General features: G+C 34.6%; 1 protein-coding gene across 1 annotated transcript; it reads right to left on the bottom strand.

Annotated features, from left to right (window-relative positions):
* Window positions 1-491: 491 nt before the first annotated feature.
* On the bottom strand, window positions 492-19036 carry LOC145073430 (protein NRT1/ PTR FAMILY 4.5-like). Its single transcript, XM_079019980.1, has 6 exons — window positions 18937-19036; window positions 18703-18802; window positions 2528-2745; window positions 2018-2443; window positions 1769-1890; window positions 492-1621 (listed from the first exon to the last, which is right to left on the bottom strand). The coding sequence occupies exons 1-6, from the start codon at window positions 18937-18939 to the stop codon at window positions 676-678; spliced, it is 1815 nt and encodes a 604-aa protein (XP_078876106.1). The 5' UTR covers window positions 18940-19036; the 3' UTR covers window positions 492-675.
* Between the last annotated feature and the right edge of the window lie 2858 nt (window positions 19037-21894).

Raw genomic sequence — 21894 nt, 5'->3', positions numbered from 1 at the left:
GAGAATTAAAGGATATGTTTTGGGCGTCACAGCTAGCTGATAAACTAGCTTATTTTGCAAGCTTTTTTATGTTGTCGTGTTTGGTAAGCCAAAAAATGGCTTATAAGCTAGCTTTTTGAAAAGCTACCTGGACTAGTTTTTTAGGAGCTTTTTTAAAATTTTCTAAATACACCCTTTAATTAATTATAAAAACACATATTTTTACATGTCATTTTATGTAATTTTATATATTTCAGCTAGTTTTACTAAACATTGATTTTAGTTTTACTAAACATTGATTTTTATCAGCTAGTCTCGGCTAATACGCCAAACATAACCAAAGTCTTGACAAATTCTATTCATTAGTCAATAGGTACACAGGTAGTTTACACATGGCCTCCGTAACGCCACATATACATGAATTGGTAGTGGAAATGGGTTAAAATGAGTCTTAGGTTCTTAATAATAGGTTAAAACGGATTTCATGCCCTTAGAATGTGAAAAAACGTGAACAAACTTTTTAAAATAGAAAATGATAGTTGTTTGGGGTACAATGAGATTAACCCTAAATAAATCACACACGTCCGTCTTGCGTGCCCTATTTTAACTCCCTATTTTACAATAAGTAAAATGTAAGGAAAAAAGAAAAAGGAAATCAATGTGTTCAAGAGTTATATGTGTGGAATTGAACGAGCTTTAAGTCTGTTTTGGTTCAACAGTTGCTTCAGCGTGAGCAAATTCTATTTGAGTAGTACTCTTTGGTATATCATCTTCACTTGCACTAACCATTCCAATACTAGTAGTCGTCGACACCATTTCTGTCTTTAATAGTTCATCATCTTCTTTTTTGTACTTGTACTTTATGGCTGAAAGCAAGTAAATTGCAAAATTTATCAAGCTCAACACAGCCAACAACCAATAAAACAAATTCAAATTGTTGTTGTCCAAAATAATCCCATGAATCCATCCTCGTTTGCTTGGTGACACTCTCTTTGTAACAGAATTTACAATATTCACTAACACCGTACTTAGGAAGTACCCAAGAGACATAGATATCCATGTGAAGGAAGTCGCTAGTGATCTCATCCCTACAGGAGCCTCTTTATAGAAAAACTCAAGCAAACCCACAAATGAAAACATATCGGCAATCCCAAAAATACCATATTGGAAAGAGAGCCAGAAGAGGCTAATGGGCTCAAGTGGGTTGATTCTTGATTGGTTTCTCCTTTTTACCTCTACGATTCCTGCCACTCCCATAGAGATTGCAGAGAGAACAAGCCCCACCCCAACTCTTTGTAGTTGAGTAATTCCTTGAGGATGTTTGGTGAACTTTTTTGCAAAGGGTACAAAGAAGTATTCATAAATAGGAAGGAGAGCTGACATAAAAACAAGCGGAATTACAGGAATTGACCCTGCAGGGAAGTCAACGCTTCCAAGTTTTTTGTTCATGAAGTTTCCTTGGGCTTGTGAAAATGTTTGTAGTTGGGCTAAGCATGTATTCATGACAACAGTGCTTAGTATTATAGGAAGCATTCTTATGAGGATCTTTACTTCTTCGGCTTGTGTCACAGTGCATATCTCCCATGGTGCAAGTTCACTTGGTTTTGAATCATTCGGAATAATTGCTGCCTTGTCCAACCAACTGCACATGCACACTATCTATCTTAGCGCTTAAGTGTTTTTTTTTCCTATTTTTTTTTTACTTATGGAAAAATACAACTCAAACTCAAATATACCTAAAAAACAATATTTAATTACGTTTCCAAACATGGTCTATAAATATACATACGTGAATTCACCCGTACGAAAGAGATTTTTTCCCATCAAGGCCTCATTTCTGCCACTCTCATATAATTCTTCAGTAACTTCTGGTAGTTTTAACTTTCTGTTCTTCATAGCTACTATAACCACCTGCACAAAGTTATGGAAGTTTGCATTAACAAAAAATTCCCGTTAATCATTACACATTAATATTTTTCATGTTTCTCGCACCAATGAGAGAGAGAGAGAGAGAGAGAGAGAGAGAGAGAGAGAGAACCCGGATAATCGTTAGAATCGGGCTATTTTTAGGAACTTGAATGAGGTAAAATGGTTTCCCCATTAAAAATAATGTAAACCCTAAGAAACTAGAAATGGTAGCCAAGAAAAATCCCCACCACCATCCATGATTAGTGCTAACCCACACAAATCCCATAACACCCACGGCTGCACCCAAGGTGGTGCTGAGCACAAGCCAGTTAAAATATGTTCCTTGGGCCTTGAGTCCTTTTGGGTTTGTTGTGTCAAACTGATCTGCCCCAAAAGGCGTAAGAGCACCTCTAACACCACCCGCACCTAATGCTAGCAATGCTAAGGAGGTGTAGAACATTAATCCTATACCTCCTTCCATGCAACTCTCCTTCAGACCACAAGGTTTTGGATGTAGACTTGTGTCATGTGCTTGAATTGTCACAATCATGAAAGCCTGCCATCAATCATACATGATATTATTGATTAGTTGTTATATGGATCTTATCTTACTACAAGCTTGTGCTGGATGTTTGCTTACCACTATTTCAATCACTCCAAAAATAAGACAAGTATGGAATCTGGAGATGTAAGTATCAGAAATAAAAGCACCAACAATTGAGAGGAGGAATGTTGATCCCATGAAATTTGTCACTGTGTTTGCAGCTCCGGGAATGTTGAAACTCAAATCGTTCATAAAGTATAAGAACATTATCAATATGTTTGATATGAATCCCATGTTCTCCAAAGCCACCAAACCTGTAAATTTATGACGGTATGATAGAGATTTTGATCGGTTACACAATGTATAATAAAAGAAACCAATGATATCCAAAACATCTCTAATTTAGAAAAGGCAACTTGTTAAATTTCGCGATTAACACATTGTGTTTTGTTGAGACTTGTTCTTATGTATATTTGCAAACGATAAAGCTTTTGATGTCCCATAAAATGTTCATTTATTTATTTTCATTTATGTTCGTTTACAATCATTCGTTTATCTTCGTTCTTTTATGTTTCTTCACTTACTTTTGTTTAGCACCTTAATGAGCGAACATAACGAACATGAACAAAATAATTTATTAAACAAACGAACATGAACAAAGAAATTCACTCGTTTATGCATTCGTCTTGGTTCATTTGTTTGCTTAAATTTAATCGAATGAACTTGAACAAACCTCGTTTGTGCTCATTCGGTTTGTTCATAGCCTAAAGATGAGTGTTAAAAAGAAAGGCTTTTTGCTAGAAGGGCATTATTTGTTTCATTATTGTTTTGATAAAACTGAAAGGATCCCTCTCAATCAGGTATTAGTTTTATGTATGATCATTCACTCATATGTTCTTTCTCAATTTTACATCAATTTTGGACTGGAGCAAGTTTCGACTGTGGGAGCTCGATCAAATAATGCATGTATGGAAGAAATGGAAGGTGGAATGAAAAATTTACAATTGATTTTGGAAAAATGTGAGTTGGTGATCCAAGCGATGCAAACTAATTTTGATTCGTATCAATGGAAGGAACCTTAAGCGATCATGAAGCAATTAACTAACATCAATGAAAATCTAAATTATTATGGATGAGAGTGGATAGAAAACAGGATGGATTAAGATCAATAAATCACAATAGAAATGCATAAACGAGATCATTTTTCATGATTAGTGGAAGTAAGCTATAGATATCGACATTTAATGGTGTGCAAGAGAAAGTTAGAGATGAACTTAGAAGGTAAATTGTGTGAGCAGTTTAATGGTGTCCCACTCAGGTCTCTAGATCTTCTTTAGAACGTACATTATGTAAGCAATTCTTACAAGCTAAAAAAGAGGAATAGTTGATGATTAGAAACAAATTTTGTGTCTTTAGTAACTCCATTAGAAGTTATAGCCGGTGAAATCTTTCTAAGCTAATTCCTTAATGGTGTGCAAGAGGAAATTAGGGAATGACCTAAGACTTCTAAACCCAAAAGGGTTAAGTTAAACTATGGTTGTAGCTGAAAAAGGTGTAATAAAAATAAACTAGAGTTGTTTAACAAAAAACCAATAACTAATATAGAAGAAATATAGAAGGTGATAGAGAGGATAAACTTAACACAATGAAATATATAAGTCAACACCAATGGAAAATAAAAGTGGAAATCAGTTTAGAAAACTATTTAATAAAGAATTGCATCTAAAAAGAATCCAAGGTCCATGTTATCAATGCGATGCATGGTATTCTCCATGACACTGATGTACAAATTAAGAAGGAAATAAAGTGGTACTTCTACAAGATTAATAGAAGAAATTGATGATGAATATGGAGAACCTAGAGAGGATGCATAATTAGCCAGTGTGATTAAGAAAATTAATAGAATTCTCATTTCATTCGGTAGTTGGATTCACTACTCCACGGACAATGAAATTAGAAGGCTTACTCAGAGCACAAAAAGTAGTTGTAAAAATCACTTCATATAATTTCATATCCATAGAATTAGTGGAAAAAATTAAGAATTACTCTTACCAAAAGGTAGAATATAGATGTGGGGAAGAGGCGTCCATTGGTGGTCAAGATGTTTGCAAACAAGTGACTATATGGAATGACCAATTGTGGGATCGGTTTTGGTTGCGTGTTACCAACCAGTTTCGTAGGGGTGTGAAATGTCTTGACACTTACCGGTCACATGACCAATGTAACATAAAATAGGCTAATATTAACAATCTTGTTATGCCTTAGAACGAAATTTACACTAACTTTCAAAACCATTGGAAAACCGGGGAAACGAGTCCACCTTGTTAAAAAAACTCACCTGACTTTCCAAAACGACATGGTAAAGCCTTTTAAATTCATACATGTTTAGGAAGTTCTCAAAAAAAGTTTTAGGTGGAAAGAAACTGCAACATTGGAAATTTTTCCAAGTCTAGTAAGTAAAAAAAATCATATTCGAACTCACAATAAAGGCCATGGGATGGTCACATCTGCGTCAATCTTAATATTGACAACAATGACATTGAAGAGATATAATTGTCTCCTCCTCCCATGGGAAGGGACAAAGCAAAAGTAAAAAGGAAATTAAATATGAAATCTTCAAATTTATCGGTAGGTAGAGCCGATCCAATGAAATGATGTTGCAAATGACAAAATTAAATATGAACTTTGATAAGCATATATATGAAACTATCCGACTCACAAAAACGATGTTGTTAATGCAAAAGCGGCTTTAGTGGTCAAAACGACAATTAAGGCTAAATATAAATTGTAAATTTTTAATCTACAAATTAACTTATGTCTTTTTGAATTTTTATTTACATAATTTTAGTTTCTTGTTATTTTCTATTTTTAGTTTTTATTTATATAATTTTCAATCTCGTGATTAAAGAACTTTAGGTTTATGTTTAAATTAATATTCATGGTTTTTTATAAAGGTTATAAAAACGTTTTTACTAGTCGGTGGACTGGGGTTAAGGAATTAATCGTTAGACGGACACTAATCAGGACTTTAATTGCTAAAAAATTAAACATAACTAATATCATAACAAAGTTCATAAATATAAGTAATATCATAACAAAATATATTAATATGATTAATACAACAATTTCATAAATAGTTTCTATTGAGATAAAACTTATTCAAAATGTTTTTTTTGTTTGCTACTGTTTTGCTTATTGGATAGGCATGGATTAAACGCTAGACACATTCTAGTTGCCCAAGGATCACCTAAGGACTAATAATAGATTAATCGGTACATAGTTGATATTTTTACAATACTAGTTATTATAAAATGCTATATTTTTTTATTTTGAAAAAAAAAATAAAAAAAAAAACTTGAATGACATGGATGACACCAAACCTACTTAAAGGCAAAAAAATGATAAAAATGACAAATATGTTTATATGGGGCCTATATGCCACCAAATATTGGTAGACATGGATGACACCACACCCTTTAGGTAACATATATACCAACAATTTTAAAATTGTAAATGTAACATCGGTATTTTAAGGCTCGAATTTGTCATTTTTGATAAAAATAAGTATTTTGAAATTTTTTTAAAGGTTATCAGCAAGTTAATGTTGGGTTAAAATAAAATTAAATAATGGAGGGACTAAAATGGTAAACTTTGTAAAACACGATTTCACCTCGCCTTAACTAATATTTTGGACCAAAATGTTCAGGAAATAAATTAGGCAGTGTTAATTCAGAAAGATTAGAATTTGGATGGTTGTTTGACATAATTTAGTGGTTAACCTTGAAGAATGAGAAGTTGAGGGTTTAAAGTAGCTAAATGGCAGAGCCGAAAAACATATGAACACTTCCCTCCCTTCATTTGAGCATATAGATAGAGAGAAATTTTTTAAGGAGGGAATGGTGCCTTTAAGCTAGAAGAAGTATTAGAAGAGAACATAATATTCAATTGAAGAAGTTAAGCTTGTATATAAATTTAGAACCTTGGAAGGTATAGTCCTTCCATACTTCTTCTAGAAATTTGTCTAGTGTTTGGGGATATCCCTAAGTAATAAATTTCATTATGATTAGGATGTTCTGATGGTATTTATGTACTAAATTTTTGATTATTCGGATTTTAATACATCTTCATACTACTCTTTTATCAATTGATTTTAAGTTTGCATGTAACGATTAAGGTTCAAGTAATTAGTCTTTTTCCCATGGAATGAAATTTCTTTGCAAAAGGGTCCCTACGTATGTTAGGCGTACATAGGTGTATGCTTAGCGTATCGGGGGAAGTTGGTTGCGGGTGTGCACCACGCACGCAGGGCGTACCAAGCATTATGCGGGGCGTACGTGATTCAGGACTAAAACCATAATATTCGGACTTGTGACCTATTTTAACATTCTTAAGTCATTTGGACCTAAACCTAACCAGCCTCCATCACTCTCTAACATCCCTAAAACCCTAAAATCCTTTGTGTGTGCCTCTTGAGACCGTGAGTGCCTCAAATACCTCTTTTTTGTTGTTCTAGGAAGGAGAAGGAAGTGGAAGTAAGCCTTACACAAGGAAAAACTTTTGGATCCTACATTCTGAGCTCATTGGGAAGCTTGTAGAGGTAAAAAGCTCAACCTTGCCATCTCTTTTACTAGGTTAAGTTAGGGTTTTATTATGAAGTCCATTTTTGGTTCTTAGACCCTCTTTTGTGTGTTGTGCAACTCCAGAGGCTAGGATTGTTAGATCTATGCTCGTTCAGCATCGTTGATGCACAAAGTTTCCATCTTCAAGGTTGTATTGAGACCATGCATGAGTCTAAGATCTCGAATGTGGTCTTAATTGGAGAATTGAAGTATTGGGGGCCCATATGGCATGCAAGGGCATAAAGTTGCCAACTTTATGCCCTAGGACATCTTAATATAATCATATTTGAAGCTAGACGTTGAAACCTTAAGCATTAAGCATGTCACAGACTTTTATGCATGGGCTGATGTGGTACGTTGGGCGTACACACCATATGAGAGTTAGGCTTCGTTGGGCTTGCAATCTTATTGGGCCCTATTCAGCCTTAGGCCTGGTCCCATTTAGAATTAATGGACTATTGTTCTTGTTGGGGCATTAATGTCGTGTTAGGGCCTTAATGCGCCATGTGGCCCATTATAGTTGGGACTTTGATCTTCGACCCATTAATGTAGGTTAGACATTTGGGCATTGATGGTCGGCCTTAGAATAAGATGTTGCGTCTTTATCTAAATTTTGACTCAGTTCTAATTAAGGTGTTTTCTATATTTGTTCAGTATAAGATTTTGGGCTAGTAGTCGAGCAACTTTTATGTCCAGCATCTGAGGTAAGACTTCTCACTATAGCAATGGGTCGAATACACCAATATCGGCCCATTACTTGATGTGAAATCTCTATAAATGATTATGCAATGGTTTGTTATTTGGTGTGTACTGATATACGTGAAGACCATGGGGGTCGCCCATGGCATCCCGGTTGAAGACCATGGAGGGAGTCCATGGTTGTTTTATGTGTATATGTGCATAACATTATATGATTATGTGATTTATGTATTTGGGGAATCTCACTAAGCGTGTGCTTACAATTATGTTGGGTGTTTCAGGTACTTCTGGTTCTAAGGGCAAAGGCTCAGCTTGATGGTGCGGCGTGCACTCTCTTGTATTTCGCACTAGTTGTTTTGGAGACTCTAATCTTTTGAACAATATGTTATGTAATGGTATTTTGGATAACAAACATGAATGTGATTTCTAATTATTAAATGAAATTTTTTACCTATGTTTTTGAGTTGTTACAAGTTGGTATTAGAGCCTTGGTTTGAGGGATTCGGGCATACTCTTGGGTGTGTCAGAACTCAAACCAGGGAAATGGTAAAACCCTTTTTCAAATAAAAAAACAAAAAATACAAAAAAGGTTAAAATTTGCTTTAAAACGGTTTTCATAAGAAAAAGGGGAGAGTGAATTACGCCTAATCGGCGGAGCTCAAGTAAGTGTTCCCAATGTGCTAGCCATGCTATAGTTATATTTGGAAATTGATGTTGAATTGATTATTTGCTAAGTGTATGCTTTCAAAGTTATATATGTCTAGGATTGTACAGCCCTAGAATGATGGATTTTGCCTTATTTATTTTCCTTATTTGGTTTTGGTTTAAGGTAGAAGCTTATTTGACAGTCGATGTGATTCTATTTGTGTATAACTTACATGCATAGGGCAACTTACTATGATTGATTTAAGTTTCTGGTTCGGTGAGGATGAGAAATCCTATAATAATCTAGGATTTGAGTTCATGATATATTATGTGGGGGTGTTATTTTATTTGGGTGATCTAGAGGTATCAGGTATGACCTTGAGGAAGGTACAGGTAGGTGTGGAAGGTAGTATTGGGCCCGTACTACTAAAAACAAAGGACATGTACCCCAAAACAATGTCAGACCTGGAAGCTCTAAGGGTTCCAGTGAGGAGGAAGCCCCCCCCCCCCCCCTTGAACTTCCTTATCAATTTGTATTATTTGGTATTTTTCAGTTGAGAATGGTGATGATCACGCGAGGTTCGGGTTTAGGATCAGGTTTAGGCTCTAGTCCAGAGCCCATTGATGAGAGGCTATCCGATCTCATTGCGGAAGAGGTTACTCGTGCATCCTTGATGCTACCACGGTGATCTTTGGTACTGTCAAGGAGGGCATCATGGAGATCATGGAGGAGCGACTCAGGTCTTTTCGAGCCGAGATTGTTGCAGCCAGATTGGGGCCCAAGATCCCTCATTTCGGGAGTTCAAGGCCTGTGGTAAGCCTGAGTTCTTTGGGCTCAGGGATCCCATTACTAGTCGACGATAGGTGGCAGACATGGAGAATGCCCATCGCACAAGCTTTTTCCCCGAGGTGGCAAAAGTGGGGTTCGCATCTTGGATGCTGAGGGACCGAGCACCAGACTGGTAGGAGGAGGTTACCCGTGAGGTGGGATCAGAGGGTGTGGATGAGATGACTTGTGAGAAGTTTGTAAGGAGGTTTTATTGGGAGTTTGCACTGGCCATTGAGGTACAATGTTTGGTGAGAGAGTTACAGGATCTGCAGTAGACTACCAAGACTGTAGGCGGAGATCACTGCCAAGTTTTGGGAGAGGGCACTATTGGTTCTGCAGTACGTTGCGGATGAGGAGAAAAAGAAGACAAGGTGTCATTTCATACTGAGGGATGATATCCGTGAGTTTGTGAGCTTTTTAGGGGCCTGATTCTTTGTTTGTTTGAGACAACCGAAGATTACCGAATCAGTGTGGCAGGGTTTGGGTTCCGACATTTGAGGGAGTGAGGCAAAAGGTTTTAGAGGAGGTGCATAGATCCAATTTTTCTATTTATCCAGGGCCACAAAAATGTACTAACACCTGAGACAGAGCTATTGGTGGCCTTGCATGAAGCGGGAAGTTGTGTGGTTTGTTGAGCGATGTTTGACCTGCAAGAAGGTCAAAACCGAACATCAGAGAACACATGTCAAGGTTCTGCCGCTACCCATCCCCATGTGGAAACGTGAGGAGATCACCATGCATTTTATCACGAAATTGCCCAGAATGGCGTAGGGTGTTGTTTCCATTTGGATTATTGTGGACAGGTTGACCAATAGTTCTTATTTTATTCCGATTTTAGAGAGTATCTCCTCAGAGAATATAGTAGCTATTTATGTGCGGGAGGTGGTGGTCAGGCATGGAGTGCCGGTACTTGTGGTCTCGGACTGCGATGTTCGATTCACCTATAGATTCTGGAGGAAGTTTCACGAGGAGTTGGGTACTCAGCAGCTTTTCAGCACAACTTACCATCCTCAGACTGATGAGCAGAGCGAGCAAACGATCCAGACACTTGAGGATATGCTTCTGACATGTGTTTTAGACTTTGGAAGGAGTTGGGATACTTACCTTCCACTAGTAGAGTTTTCATACAATAATAGTTATCAAGCTAGTATTGACCGACCCCCGTTTGAAATGTTGTATAGTTGGAGGTGTAGGACTTGATTTTGTTGGGGGAGGTTGGGAATCGGGTCATGGAAAGCACCGAAGTAGTGCTTAAGACCACCGAGTTAATTCAGTAGTTGTGCGACAGGCTACGAGTCGCGTAGAGCCGTCAGAAAAGTTATGATGACCGACGTCGTTTGGATCTCGAGTTCCAAGTGGGAGACGTTGTTTTGCTGAAGGTATCACCTTCCAATAGTGTCATCCGGTTTCGGAAAAAGGGGCAAGCTAGGGCCCCGACTCATTGGTCCATTCAGGATTGCTTCCTGGGTTGGTAGGGTTGCTTATTAGCTAGATCTTCCTGATGTGTTAAGTCAGTTCCATAACACCTTCTATGTGTCTCAGCACTAGAAGTGTGTAGCAGATGAGGCTGTAGTTATTTCTTTGGATGATATTCAAGTGGATAGGATCCTAAAGTATGTGGAGAAGTCCATTGCAGTTTTGGATAGAAAAACTAAATCCCTTCGAAAAAAAGTGTTGAAGCTGGTTAGGGTACAATGGCAGCACCTGAGGCGCTCCGAATAGACTTGGGAAGCGGAGGACAAGATGAGAGAGCATTAACCAGACTTATTCGCTTTAGTAGACTTCGAGGATGAAGTCTAGTTCAGGTGGGGGAGATTTCTAACGATCAAGGTTCAGGTAATCACACTTTTTCCCCTGGAATGAAATTTCATTGCAAAAGGGTCCCTACATACGTTGGGCGTAGATAGGTATACGCTTAGCATACGAAGGGAAGTTGATCGCGGGTGTGCACCACGTACGTGGGGCGTACGTGGCTCATGACTAAAACCCTAATATTCAGACTTGTGACCTATTTTAACGCCCTCAAGTCATTTGGACCTTACCGTAATCATCCTCCATCACTCTCTAACATCCCTAAAACCCTAAAATCCTTTCTGTGTGCCCCTTGAGCTTGTAAGTACCTCAAATACCTCCTTTTTGGTGTTCTAGCAAGGATAAGGAAGTTGAAGCAAGCATTAGATGTGGAAAAGCTTTTGGATCCTACATTTGGAGCTCATTGGGAAGGTTGTAGAGGTAAAAGGTTCAAACCTTGCCATCTCTTTTTCCAGTTTGAGTTAGGGTTTTGTTATGAAGTCCATTGTTGGTTCTTAGACCCTATTTTGTGTGTAGTGCAACTCCAGAGGCTAGGATTGTTATATCTAATCTCCTTGAACATGGTTGATGCATAAACTTTCCATATTGAAGGTTGTATTGAGACCGTTCATGAGTCGAAGGTCTCAAATGTGGTCTTAATGGGAGAATTGAGGTAATGGGGGCCCATGTGGCATGAAAAGGCTAAAGTTGCCAACTTTATGCCCGAGACATCTTAATAGACTCAGATCTGAAGTTGGATGTTAAACCTTAAGCATTAAGCACTTAATAGACTTTTATGCAAGGGCTGATATGGTTCGCTGGGCGTACGCACCACAAAAAGTTGGGCTTCGTTGGGCTTGAAAGCTTACTGGGCCCTATTCAGCCTTGATCCTGGACCTATTCAGAGTTATTGGACTTTTGTTCTTGGTGGGGCATTGATGTCATGTTTGGGCATTATTGGGCTATGTGGCCCATTGTAGCTAGGACTTTCATCTTAGGCCTATTAATGTAGGTTAGGCATTTGGGCTTTGATGGTGGGTCTGAAATTAAGATGTTGGGTCTTTGTCTAAGTTGTGAATTAACTCTAATTAGGGTGTTTTGTATATTTGTTTAGTGTGTGGTTTTGGGCTAGTAGTCAAGATTTTATGTTCAACATCTAAGGTGAGTCTTCTTAGTATACTGATGGGTCGAAGGCACCATTGTCTGCCCATTACTTGATGTGAAATCTCTGTAAATGATTATGCAATTGTTTTTTATTTGGTGTGTATTGATTTGCGTGAAGACCATGGGGGAGCCCATGGAACCTGGTAAAACCATGAGTGGGAGCCCATGTTAGTTGGTTATAAGACAATGGTGGTAGCCCATGGCATCTAGGTTGAAGAACATAGAAGGAGTCCATGACAGTTTTATGTGTATATATGTGCATGACATTATATGATTATCTGATTTATGTATTTTGGGAAACTCACTAAGAACATGCTTACATTTTTGTTAGGTGTTTCAGGTATTTCCGGTTCTAAGGGCTTGGCTTGATGGTGCGGTGTGCACTCTCCAGTTTTCAACACTAGTTGTTTTGGAAACTCTGATATTTTTTACAATATGTTATGTAATGGTATTTTGGATAACAAGCATGAATGTGATTTCTAAGTATTAAATGAAAACTTTTACCAAAGTTTTTGGGTTATTACACTGCATGTTAATTTGGAGCTTGAAATCCTAACTATGGTGGATTTCGATTTTAAATGTTTTGACATGAAATTGATGCTATTTTTATCTTTATTTTAAACTTTCAAAACTCTGCTTGAACTAAGGAATTCATCATATTTTGATATTTTCACTTATGGGTCTAATGGAGTTGTCATCTTTTCACATGAAATTGATACTAATTGAGGTTTTGAAGTTTACTTATGGATTTAATGACGTTTTCAAGACGTATTAATGACATGATGCAACTTTTGTTCATTAAAACCGATGTAATGTCATTAACTTACATTAGTAAGTAATTTTCTAACACATTTGGTGATAATCTAGAGCTATTAATGGTATTTGAGAAATTTCAATTTTCATATGATTTCTATGGAACTTAATAAAGTTTTAATATTTAAAATCATTAGATAAACATATTTTTATCATAGATCTTGGTGTAATTATAAAATGGTTAAAACAAGATTTTGATGGGTTTGGACAACATTTGAACATTTCTCTCAATATTGTGCAGATGTTTTACTAGACTTGGTCTTGTAGGTGCCAAACATAGCTCCACTTATTCGTTTAATATCCATATTTTTGTCAAATTTGGCTTATATTGCTTCTTCAGCTTCCTTATTACTTCTTATATGTTATGCAATGATTAAAATTAGATAATTAAGGTTGAAGTTCATGATTAGGCTAAATTTTAACTATTTTATCATCGATAAATAGTGTAATTGTTAATCATAAGTATCTACTAATTGCTTAATCAACCCTAGAAGGGAAGTGAAGTGTTGGTGAATTGTTTCACTAACTGTATTTAAGTGTAATGGATTGACTTTTTGACCAAAATTTATCTTGATGAATACTAACCAAGTGAGGAAGGGACATAGTGCATATTTGTTTAAGTTTATTTAAGATTCAAAGTAGACTTTTATGTAGGGAGAAGCCCCTAAACAAACGGGGGTTCGGAGGGCAGCGACCCTATGAGTGGGGTCCAAGGGACATATCCCCGAGTTGGGGTCGAGCCGAATGAACGGAGGTCCAAGGGTAGCGCCCGTTGGAGCAGGGTTGAAGGAACAGAGCCCCTGGATGGGTTTGAGTTGAGAGAACAAAGTCTGGGGGAAGCGACCCTAGGAACAGAGTAAAAGGGAGAAAACACATGGCGATGTCTAAGGGACAGAGCCCGTAGCTGGGGTTGAGCTGAAAAAACAAGTGTTTGTGGCAGCGGTGAAGCTATGTTGACTATATGTTATATTTTGAATAGAACTCTAAACAAAAGGAGTAAGAATACTCCTTATGAACTTTGGTGTCAAAAGGTACCAAATTTGAGTTATCTCAAGGTTTGGAGTTGTAGAGCAGTTGTAAGGCTCACTGAACCCAAAAGGAAAAGATTAGGTGAAAGTGGTATAGATTGTATCTTCATTGGATATATTGAGCACTCCAAATCTTACAGATTTTATGTTTTAGAATCTAATGACTCTGTGTATGTAAACGTTGTTATAGAGTCAAGAGTTGCCATCTTTGATGAATAAAGATTTACATCTATAGCTAGACCAAGGGATATGATTCAGAAATCTTTCAGCAAGAACACAACTCAAGCTGAAGATGTTTCTAGTGGTACAAATTTTGTGCCAAAACATCGAAAGAGTACTAGAGCTAGAAAAGCTAAATCTTTTAGATCTGATTGTCACCTTTATTTAGTTGAAGGAACAAGGGATGAGATGACATTTAAATCTGAATATGTTTCTGGTGGTACAACTAATTGTGTTTAAGTGTAATCAATTGACTTATTGACCAAAATCATTCTTGATTAATATTAAACAAGTAAGGAGTGTGAGGAGTGCATACTTGTTTAAATTAATTCAAGATTCAAAGTAGACTATCATTGAAAGGAGAAGTCGGTGGGGTCGAAGGGGCAGAGCCCCTGTCTAGGGTCGAGCTTTGAGCAATCATTATCTGGTACTCACGAAACCCAAATTCTTGAAAATGAAACAAGTTTTAGACCTTTGATTTGACCTTATTTAAATATTCAGTTATGATAGTTTATGACTGTTGCACACTGTCTTGTGACAGTTTGGACAACTTTGAGACAAAAAACTGTTTGTGACAGCTTTCAAACAAAGGTGGTTTATAACCATTTTTTGGTCATCATAACCCGGTACTCACAAAAACCATATTTCTGATTCTCTGTTCTTGTTTTCAAAAACTTCCGAGTCTTATCCAGTTAAAGATTGGGGAGTACCATCCAAATACTTTCTTTTGAAAGTGTTAATCACGATTCTCAGAATTCCAAGTGCCATTATATCCCAAATGTTAGTGGTAAGGCAAGTTAAACTTAGAGTACATATCCTTAAACTTATTCTAATGCTTTTGATTAGTTGATTTCACATAATTTAATTTTTTTCTGCAAGTGAATACTAAGTATTTTTTGCATTCATAAAAACAATATTTCAAAGACATTTACACCGTTTTTAAAACAGTTTATTTGAGATGAAACTATTTTGAGCATTCTACTTGTTCATTGATTTAGGATGGGTTGAGACATCTATGTAATGCAGCTGCTATTGAATCCAAATAAGAAACTTGCAAGTCTTGTGAGTGACTTCCAAACTAGAGCTTCACATGCGAAAGTATCAAAATCTATGAAAGATTACGGGTTAGGTCTTGCAAGCTATTCACGTGGTACTGTTTCCATTGTTCACTTGTACAAAGCATGATATTTCTCGAGCCTCTATGAAGGGATTACACTTTGTCTTATTTCTCTATATATCTTTATAACCATTATCACCTTGGCATATTTGCCTCGGGATTACCTTTCAATGAGCTAATTGACTTGTCAAATGTATTGATTATATATCAACTTGGGGTTTGTGAGTAGTTGTATGTTGTATTTGGGAGCAGTTGTATAGGCAGCACATACCGCTTTTGTTGTTGAGACTTGTTATAAGTTAACTTTATAATTCATTTATGTTGTGATGTTTTCCAAGCTTATAACCTAAGATCTTCTAATGCTTTGAAAATTATATCTAGGGGTTTAACTTTAGGATTAGATGATACTCATCCTTTTCCCTTGAATACTTGAACCTAATAATACTCCTTAAGCTTTACAAATCTAACACTTGTATTGTGACGTACTCAGATTAGGAATGACATAGAAGACTAAAGTTAGAGACGACAAGGAATTTGTAATAGTCATTTAGTGATGTAGTTAATCATTTAGACTTATGTGTTGGTAATAAATGTTAATTAAGTTCTTGTGCGTTCACAAACATTGTCAGAACTTTCTCATTGACTTTATTCTTACGGTAATAGCAAATGCACTGGCCACTTTTCAATCCTTAATGATTTATATATTTAGGGTGTGTTTGGCTTAACTTTTGAGATGACAAAAGTCGTTTTATAAAAAGTTGAAAAAAGTTAGGTTTATCTGACTTTTTCAAAAACTTCATTTTCCTTATATCCAAAAATAGTTTTTTACACGATCTGTTGCTTTTACCAAATATCTTTTAGTTTTTTATCTTTTCCTAAAAGCTAAATGATGTTTTAAAAGATAAAACAAACACCCATTTAGACCCGTTTTTGAGAAAACTTGTGTTATTTTTCTTTGATGACATAGTATTTATAGATATAACAACTCTAAGTATTGTGAACAACTCCAACAAGCCCTATAAAATTTTAGCGGTCTTATTTTTTATTTTATTATTATTATTATTATTATTATTATTATTATTATTATTATTGTTGTTGTTGTTGTTGTTGTAAATGAAAAGAAACGTGAATTTGGAAAACACAAAAATGGTTATTTTGAGAATATATAATATCACACGAAGTCATGGCGATGAATATAGTTCAAAAGTTCAAGCAATTTTGTAATAATAATCGAAACCAAACCAACATCACACAAGTTAGAGGTTTTTTTTTCTTTGTCTTAAGTGGGTATTACAAAAATTTTATGTTTTTAGTGTATATATATATATATATATATATATATATATATATATATATATATATATATATATATATATATATATATATATATATATATATATATATATGGAAAAGTTCAATAGAGAAACATAATTATGGTTTCTTCAAGAAACGAATTTTTTTTTTCAATTTTTAGAGCTTATTCTTTATCGAAAAAAAAATATAAAAATATCTAAATTCATATATTAACATTGTGAATGTGAAAAATATTTTTCGGATTCACCGTATGAATCCAGATTCACGTTGTGAATTTTTGAACATTCACATTGTGAATTTGACGTAAAAAAAATCAAATTTTATATCATTGGAAAAATGATAAAAAGTTATGAATTTCTGTATTTTTTTTTTTGTTAAAAAATAAGTTCTAAAAGTTGAAAAAAATATTGGTTCCTTGGTTCCTTGGTTAATTATGGTTATCTATTGAAACTCAACATATATATATATATATATATATATATATATATATAATGAATTTTGTATAACGAATTTCTGTATTTTTTTTGGCAATTTAAGTACTGTTTTTATTGATTTAGTTAGGAATTTATATATAAGAATAGCAGCTGTAAATTGATTTTTTTTAAATACTCTTTAGTGTGTATTATTTAAAAATTAATAGGGGCAATATGTCAACACTAAATTGTTTAACCGGGACATTTGTCACTTGTAATACTCATATTTTTTGTAGTCTCTATAATTATTTAGAAGTTTTAAAAAAATTGTATAAAGGTTTGAAACTCTTTTACAGACTCTTCTATCCTAATAAATGAAAATGACTTTGTCACATGTCATTTTCTCATAAAATTAGTCACATGTCATTTTGTCATAATTTGAGATATATTTATTTTCCACTTGTCATTATTTTAATTTTCATTTTCAATATATCATTAATTTAGTTTCTATAAATTAAACCTACCATAATGACTATTAATTTTAAATTTTAAATTTCAAATTCAATTTCAAATAAATTTATAGTTTAAACCTTTATGTTTAACATTTTGTTATAATTAATCCGTTTAGTACACTAAACACATGATTTTAATTTATTTATCTTTTGCATGTTTTTTCTCATAATTTTCACTTATTTCAATTTCAAATTCAAAAAAAATTTCTATTTAATTGTTCGTACTTAACATTTTGTTTTAATCAACCCGTATAATATACGGGTCTCACAACTAGTTGCTTAATACTTGACAAACTCAACTTGTAGTTTGTGTAAAGATGTTTTTAAGAAAGATATATGGATAATTGATATGTGCATATTTTTTCATGAGAGATTGGTTAGAAAAAACCAAAAAAAATAAAAAAATAAAAAAACGGTTTTCCTTTGATATGCAAATAACTACATATATATTCATATTTATATGGTTTTGTATCTCACATGTGCCTCTTAACTAAGACCCATAATACCTGGTCCAATCTCCTCTCCCTACCTAATAAAAGAGTAGCACATTTGCCACGTGTCAATCAATTAGAGCTTCATATTAATTATTTGCCACTTGTCATTCTAAGGTTTTTCCTCATTAATTAAATTTCCACTAATTCACTCCTCCATTTTACACATATCAAACATGTCAACAAAAAATTTATTTGTAATATCTATTTATAATTTATTAAATTATTAATTTTTTTTATCATTGCTCAATAATTACCTTATAAATTAATTAAAATTATTTTTACCTTTCTAATCTGTGGTGCCCACGGGTTATAAACTAGTTTTTAACAATAAAAAGTTAAAAACTTATAGTTTGATATTAAGGGCTATTAATTTTGTTGTTTTTGCCCCTCTACTAACGTATATATTCGGACCAGCTGCGTGAGGAAATAAGAGAACTAAAATATATTAGAGGTTAATCACGTAAGCTTTCCATTATTTCAACCACAATCTCAAAAAAAAAAAAAATAAATAAATAAAAATTGGTGTATGTAATGTTACTGATCGTATTGAGGTGTATAAGACGTTTGCCTTTTAATATTCACTAGTAACTATGTACAAACAAGTAATGATTTACCAAAGATGAAACCAGAAGATTTGAAGCCACCCTTTTGACCATTGGGCTTCAAGCTAAGGCCGCTATGTAATTTGTAGCCTGTCTTCGGTGTCTCCTCAACCTGCGAACATGGAGAAGTTCACATGGAATATATATGAGCATGACATCGATCGAGTTACCATTAAAATAATTACACGTACACACAAATGTGTGTATGTGTGTGTTATATATATAGAGATAGGCGTCATGACTTACCATGGCGGTATAATGACAGAGAGTGAAAATGAGAAAGCTTCGAATTTGGAAGAAGAGATGAGAGAAAACCTTGTGTGTCTTGCAGAATAAAGAGTGACCTTTTATAAACAGATGCAATTAACGATCGAAAAATATTGTACATAATGTTGGAAGCTCAGACATTCAATTATTCAAATAGACCGAGTTAATTTGAGGGTATTGTTTCTTTCCCCCATGACTGCATGGACCCTTGATATTTATTTATTTTTCTGTTTGCCTACAGCATTTGCGCAATCGTTTTCACAAAGACTCCATTCTTCACGACAAAAATCATTAACGCATAAACAACCTCATCCAAGCTTTCCTTTTCTGTTTTGACAATACCCAAGTGTTTCACTTTTTCTGTCAATTATAACTTTGTAGACATCTGAAATTCTAAATTCATTAACAAAAAAGTATTTTGATATGTTTTAGTTATTATAGCATCCTAATTAATTTTTCATTATATTACTTATTACCAAATTATATCCATTTAGACAAACTGAGAGCCAAATCACAAACCATCTCCTATTGGCCTAGTTGCCACGAGTGACCCAAATTCAAACCCTCTCGTGTTGGCCTAGTTGTGATGTACAACGGTGTCTTAGCATATTGCCCAAATGGCGCGCATTCTAATAATCCCCAATGTTACATTATGTTTAGATAGAAATGTTATTTATGACAGAACTTTGTAGCATACAGTTAAAGATCTGGACGCGAACATGATGCTTACATTTGTGTGTGATCATCCAGGTTTATCCAAATATAACAATTTAGAAAAGCACACCTAAAAGAGCATTGGCTAAGAGGGTTAAGGCCAATCAGTAAAGTGTTAGGATAAAAGATATTGAATAAAGAGAGTATAGACCCAAAATGTAGATCGATTTAAAGCCATCAATATCTTCAAGAGTTGGCTTTTATATTCGTGAAATGAGCTTCATGTTCTTTTCCGTCATTAACCTCCTCATGTGGTTCTTCACATTTTAAACATATCCTCATTTGGTTCAATAGTTAATTCACTTTGTTCATGGTCACCTTGAATTGTAGATCTTTGGCAATTCATCTTTACTTGCGCCGACCATGGCAACACTTGTACTTATTGACACTGCCTTCAATAATTCCTCATCTTCGTTTTTGTATTTGTAATTTATGCCTGAAAGTAAGTAAATTGTGAAATTTATCAAGCTAAACACAACTATTAACCAATAAAAGGAATTCAAATTTTTGTATACCAGCATCCCATTAATCCAACTTTTTTGCTTGACAACACTCTCTTTGTAACAGAATTCACAATATCTACGAAAACACAACTCAAAAAGTACCCAACCAACACTACAAGATATCAAGATGAAGGAAGTGGCGAGTGATGTCATCCTTGTAGGAGCTTCTTTAGAGAAAAACTCAAGCCCACTAGTGTGAACATATCTACAATACCAAAAGAAAAACTCAAGCCCACTAGTGTGCACATATCTACAATACCAAAAATACCATACGGAAAAGTAGGGTTAACAAACGGACAATAGTAACATATTTTTAGCTAACACAATTGACAATTTTTTATATAATACGAACACACCGCATGACCTCTTGTTTGACTTTACTAACACAAAAACAAATGGACAGTAGTGTCGTATTTTTAGTAATACAACAATGACAATTTTTTTATATAACACAAGCACACGACACGACATGACGTCTTGTTTGGCTTTACTAACACAAAAACGACATTATTAAAACACGATAATAAACGGTCAACATGATAAACATGTAAAAAGCCTTTGATGTAATTTAATTTATAATTTATCATACAAAACACGATAAACACGAGAAACATGATATAAACTACAAAAAAGTTAATATCATGTTAAATTTTGAACATGACAGACATAATGTTAGATATTTTATACTTGAAAAAAAACATTAATTTAAAATTTAAATTTGACTCAATTTCATTTCGTATTGTGAATATATTTCACAATATGTCATGGATTCTCACCCATCCTTAAAGAGTGTCAAAAGAAACTAATATGCTTAAGTTGATCAAGTCTTGATTGGTTTCTCCTCTTTACTTCAATAAAGCTTGTCACTCCCATCGAGACTGTAGAGAGAACAAGCCCAACCCTAACTTTTTGGAATTAAGTAATTCCTTCGGGATGTTTGATGAATTTACAAGAAATGGGTATAAAGGAGAACTCATAAATAGGAAAAAGAAGTGACGTGAAGATAATAGTATTACACAAATTGGGCCTGTAGGGAAGTTAATTTTTCCTCGTTTTTTTGTTGATGAAGGTAGGCTCGGGCTGCCGAAAAATGTTTGTAGTTGGGCTAAGCATGTGTTTGTGACAATGATGCTTAGTATGATAAGGAGTATTCTTATTACGATCTTATCTTCTTCAACTTGTGTCACGATGCATATCCCCCATGATGCGAGTTCAATTGGTTTTGAATCTTTATTGTATTGTTCAACTGTATATAGCATCAAACTTAGCAACTATTAGTGTTTTTTGTGTCTCTATATAGAAAAATACAACTCGAACACTTGCATTTTTAAATCACTTTCCAAATATGACATTTAATATGTACGTGAATGGAGCAATACAAGAGAGTTTTATCTCAATCAAGGCCTCATTTATGATACTTTCGTATTAATGTTCTAGGAATATTTTATAGTAGTTTTAGGAATATTTTATAGTAGTTTTAAGTTCTTACTGTTCACGGATGTTCCTAGAAAAATACTAGAAAAATACAACCCGACTTTATTTTTTGTTTCTCATTTGACATTATAGTTTAGAAAACATTTTATTTTCGGGCCTTTAACCGGTCACCAACTAGTCATGATGGTGTGTCTGTTTTGTATTTTTCTCGGTTTACATTTTTACCCCAACATTTGCGTATGTGTTTACATTTAACCCCAACATTTACGCATGTGTTTACATTTAG

This window comes from Lactuca serriola, chromosome 9, assembly GCF_051521515.1.
Source record: "Lactuca serriola cultivar US96UC23 chromosome 9, Lser_US96UC23_V15, whole genome shotgun sequence".
Taxonomy (NCBI): Eukaryota; Viridiplantae; Streptophyta; class Magnoliopsida; order Asterales; family Asteraceae; genus Lactuca; species Lactuca serriola.
The sequence above is the reverse complement of the archived record's forward strand: the minus strand, read 5'-3'. Positions and strand labels throughout refer to the sequence as shown.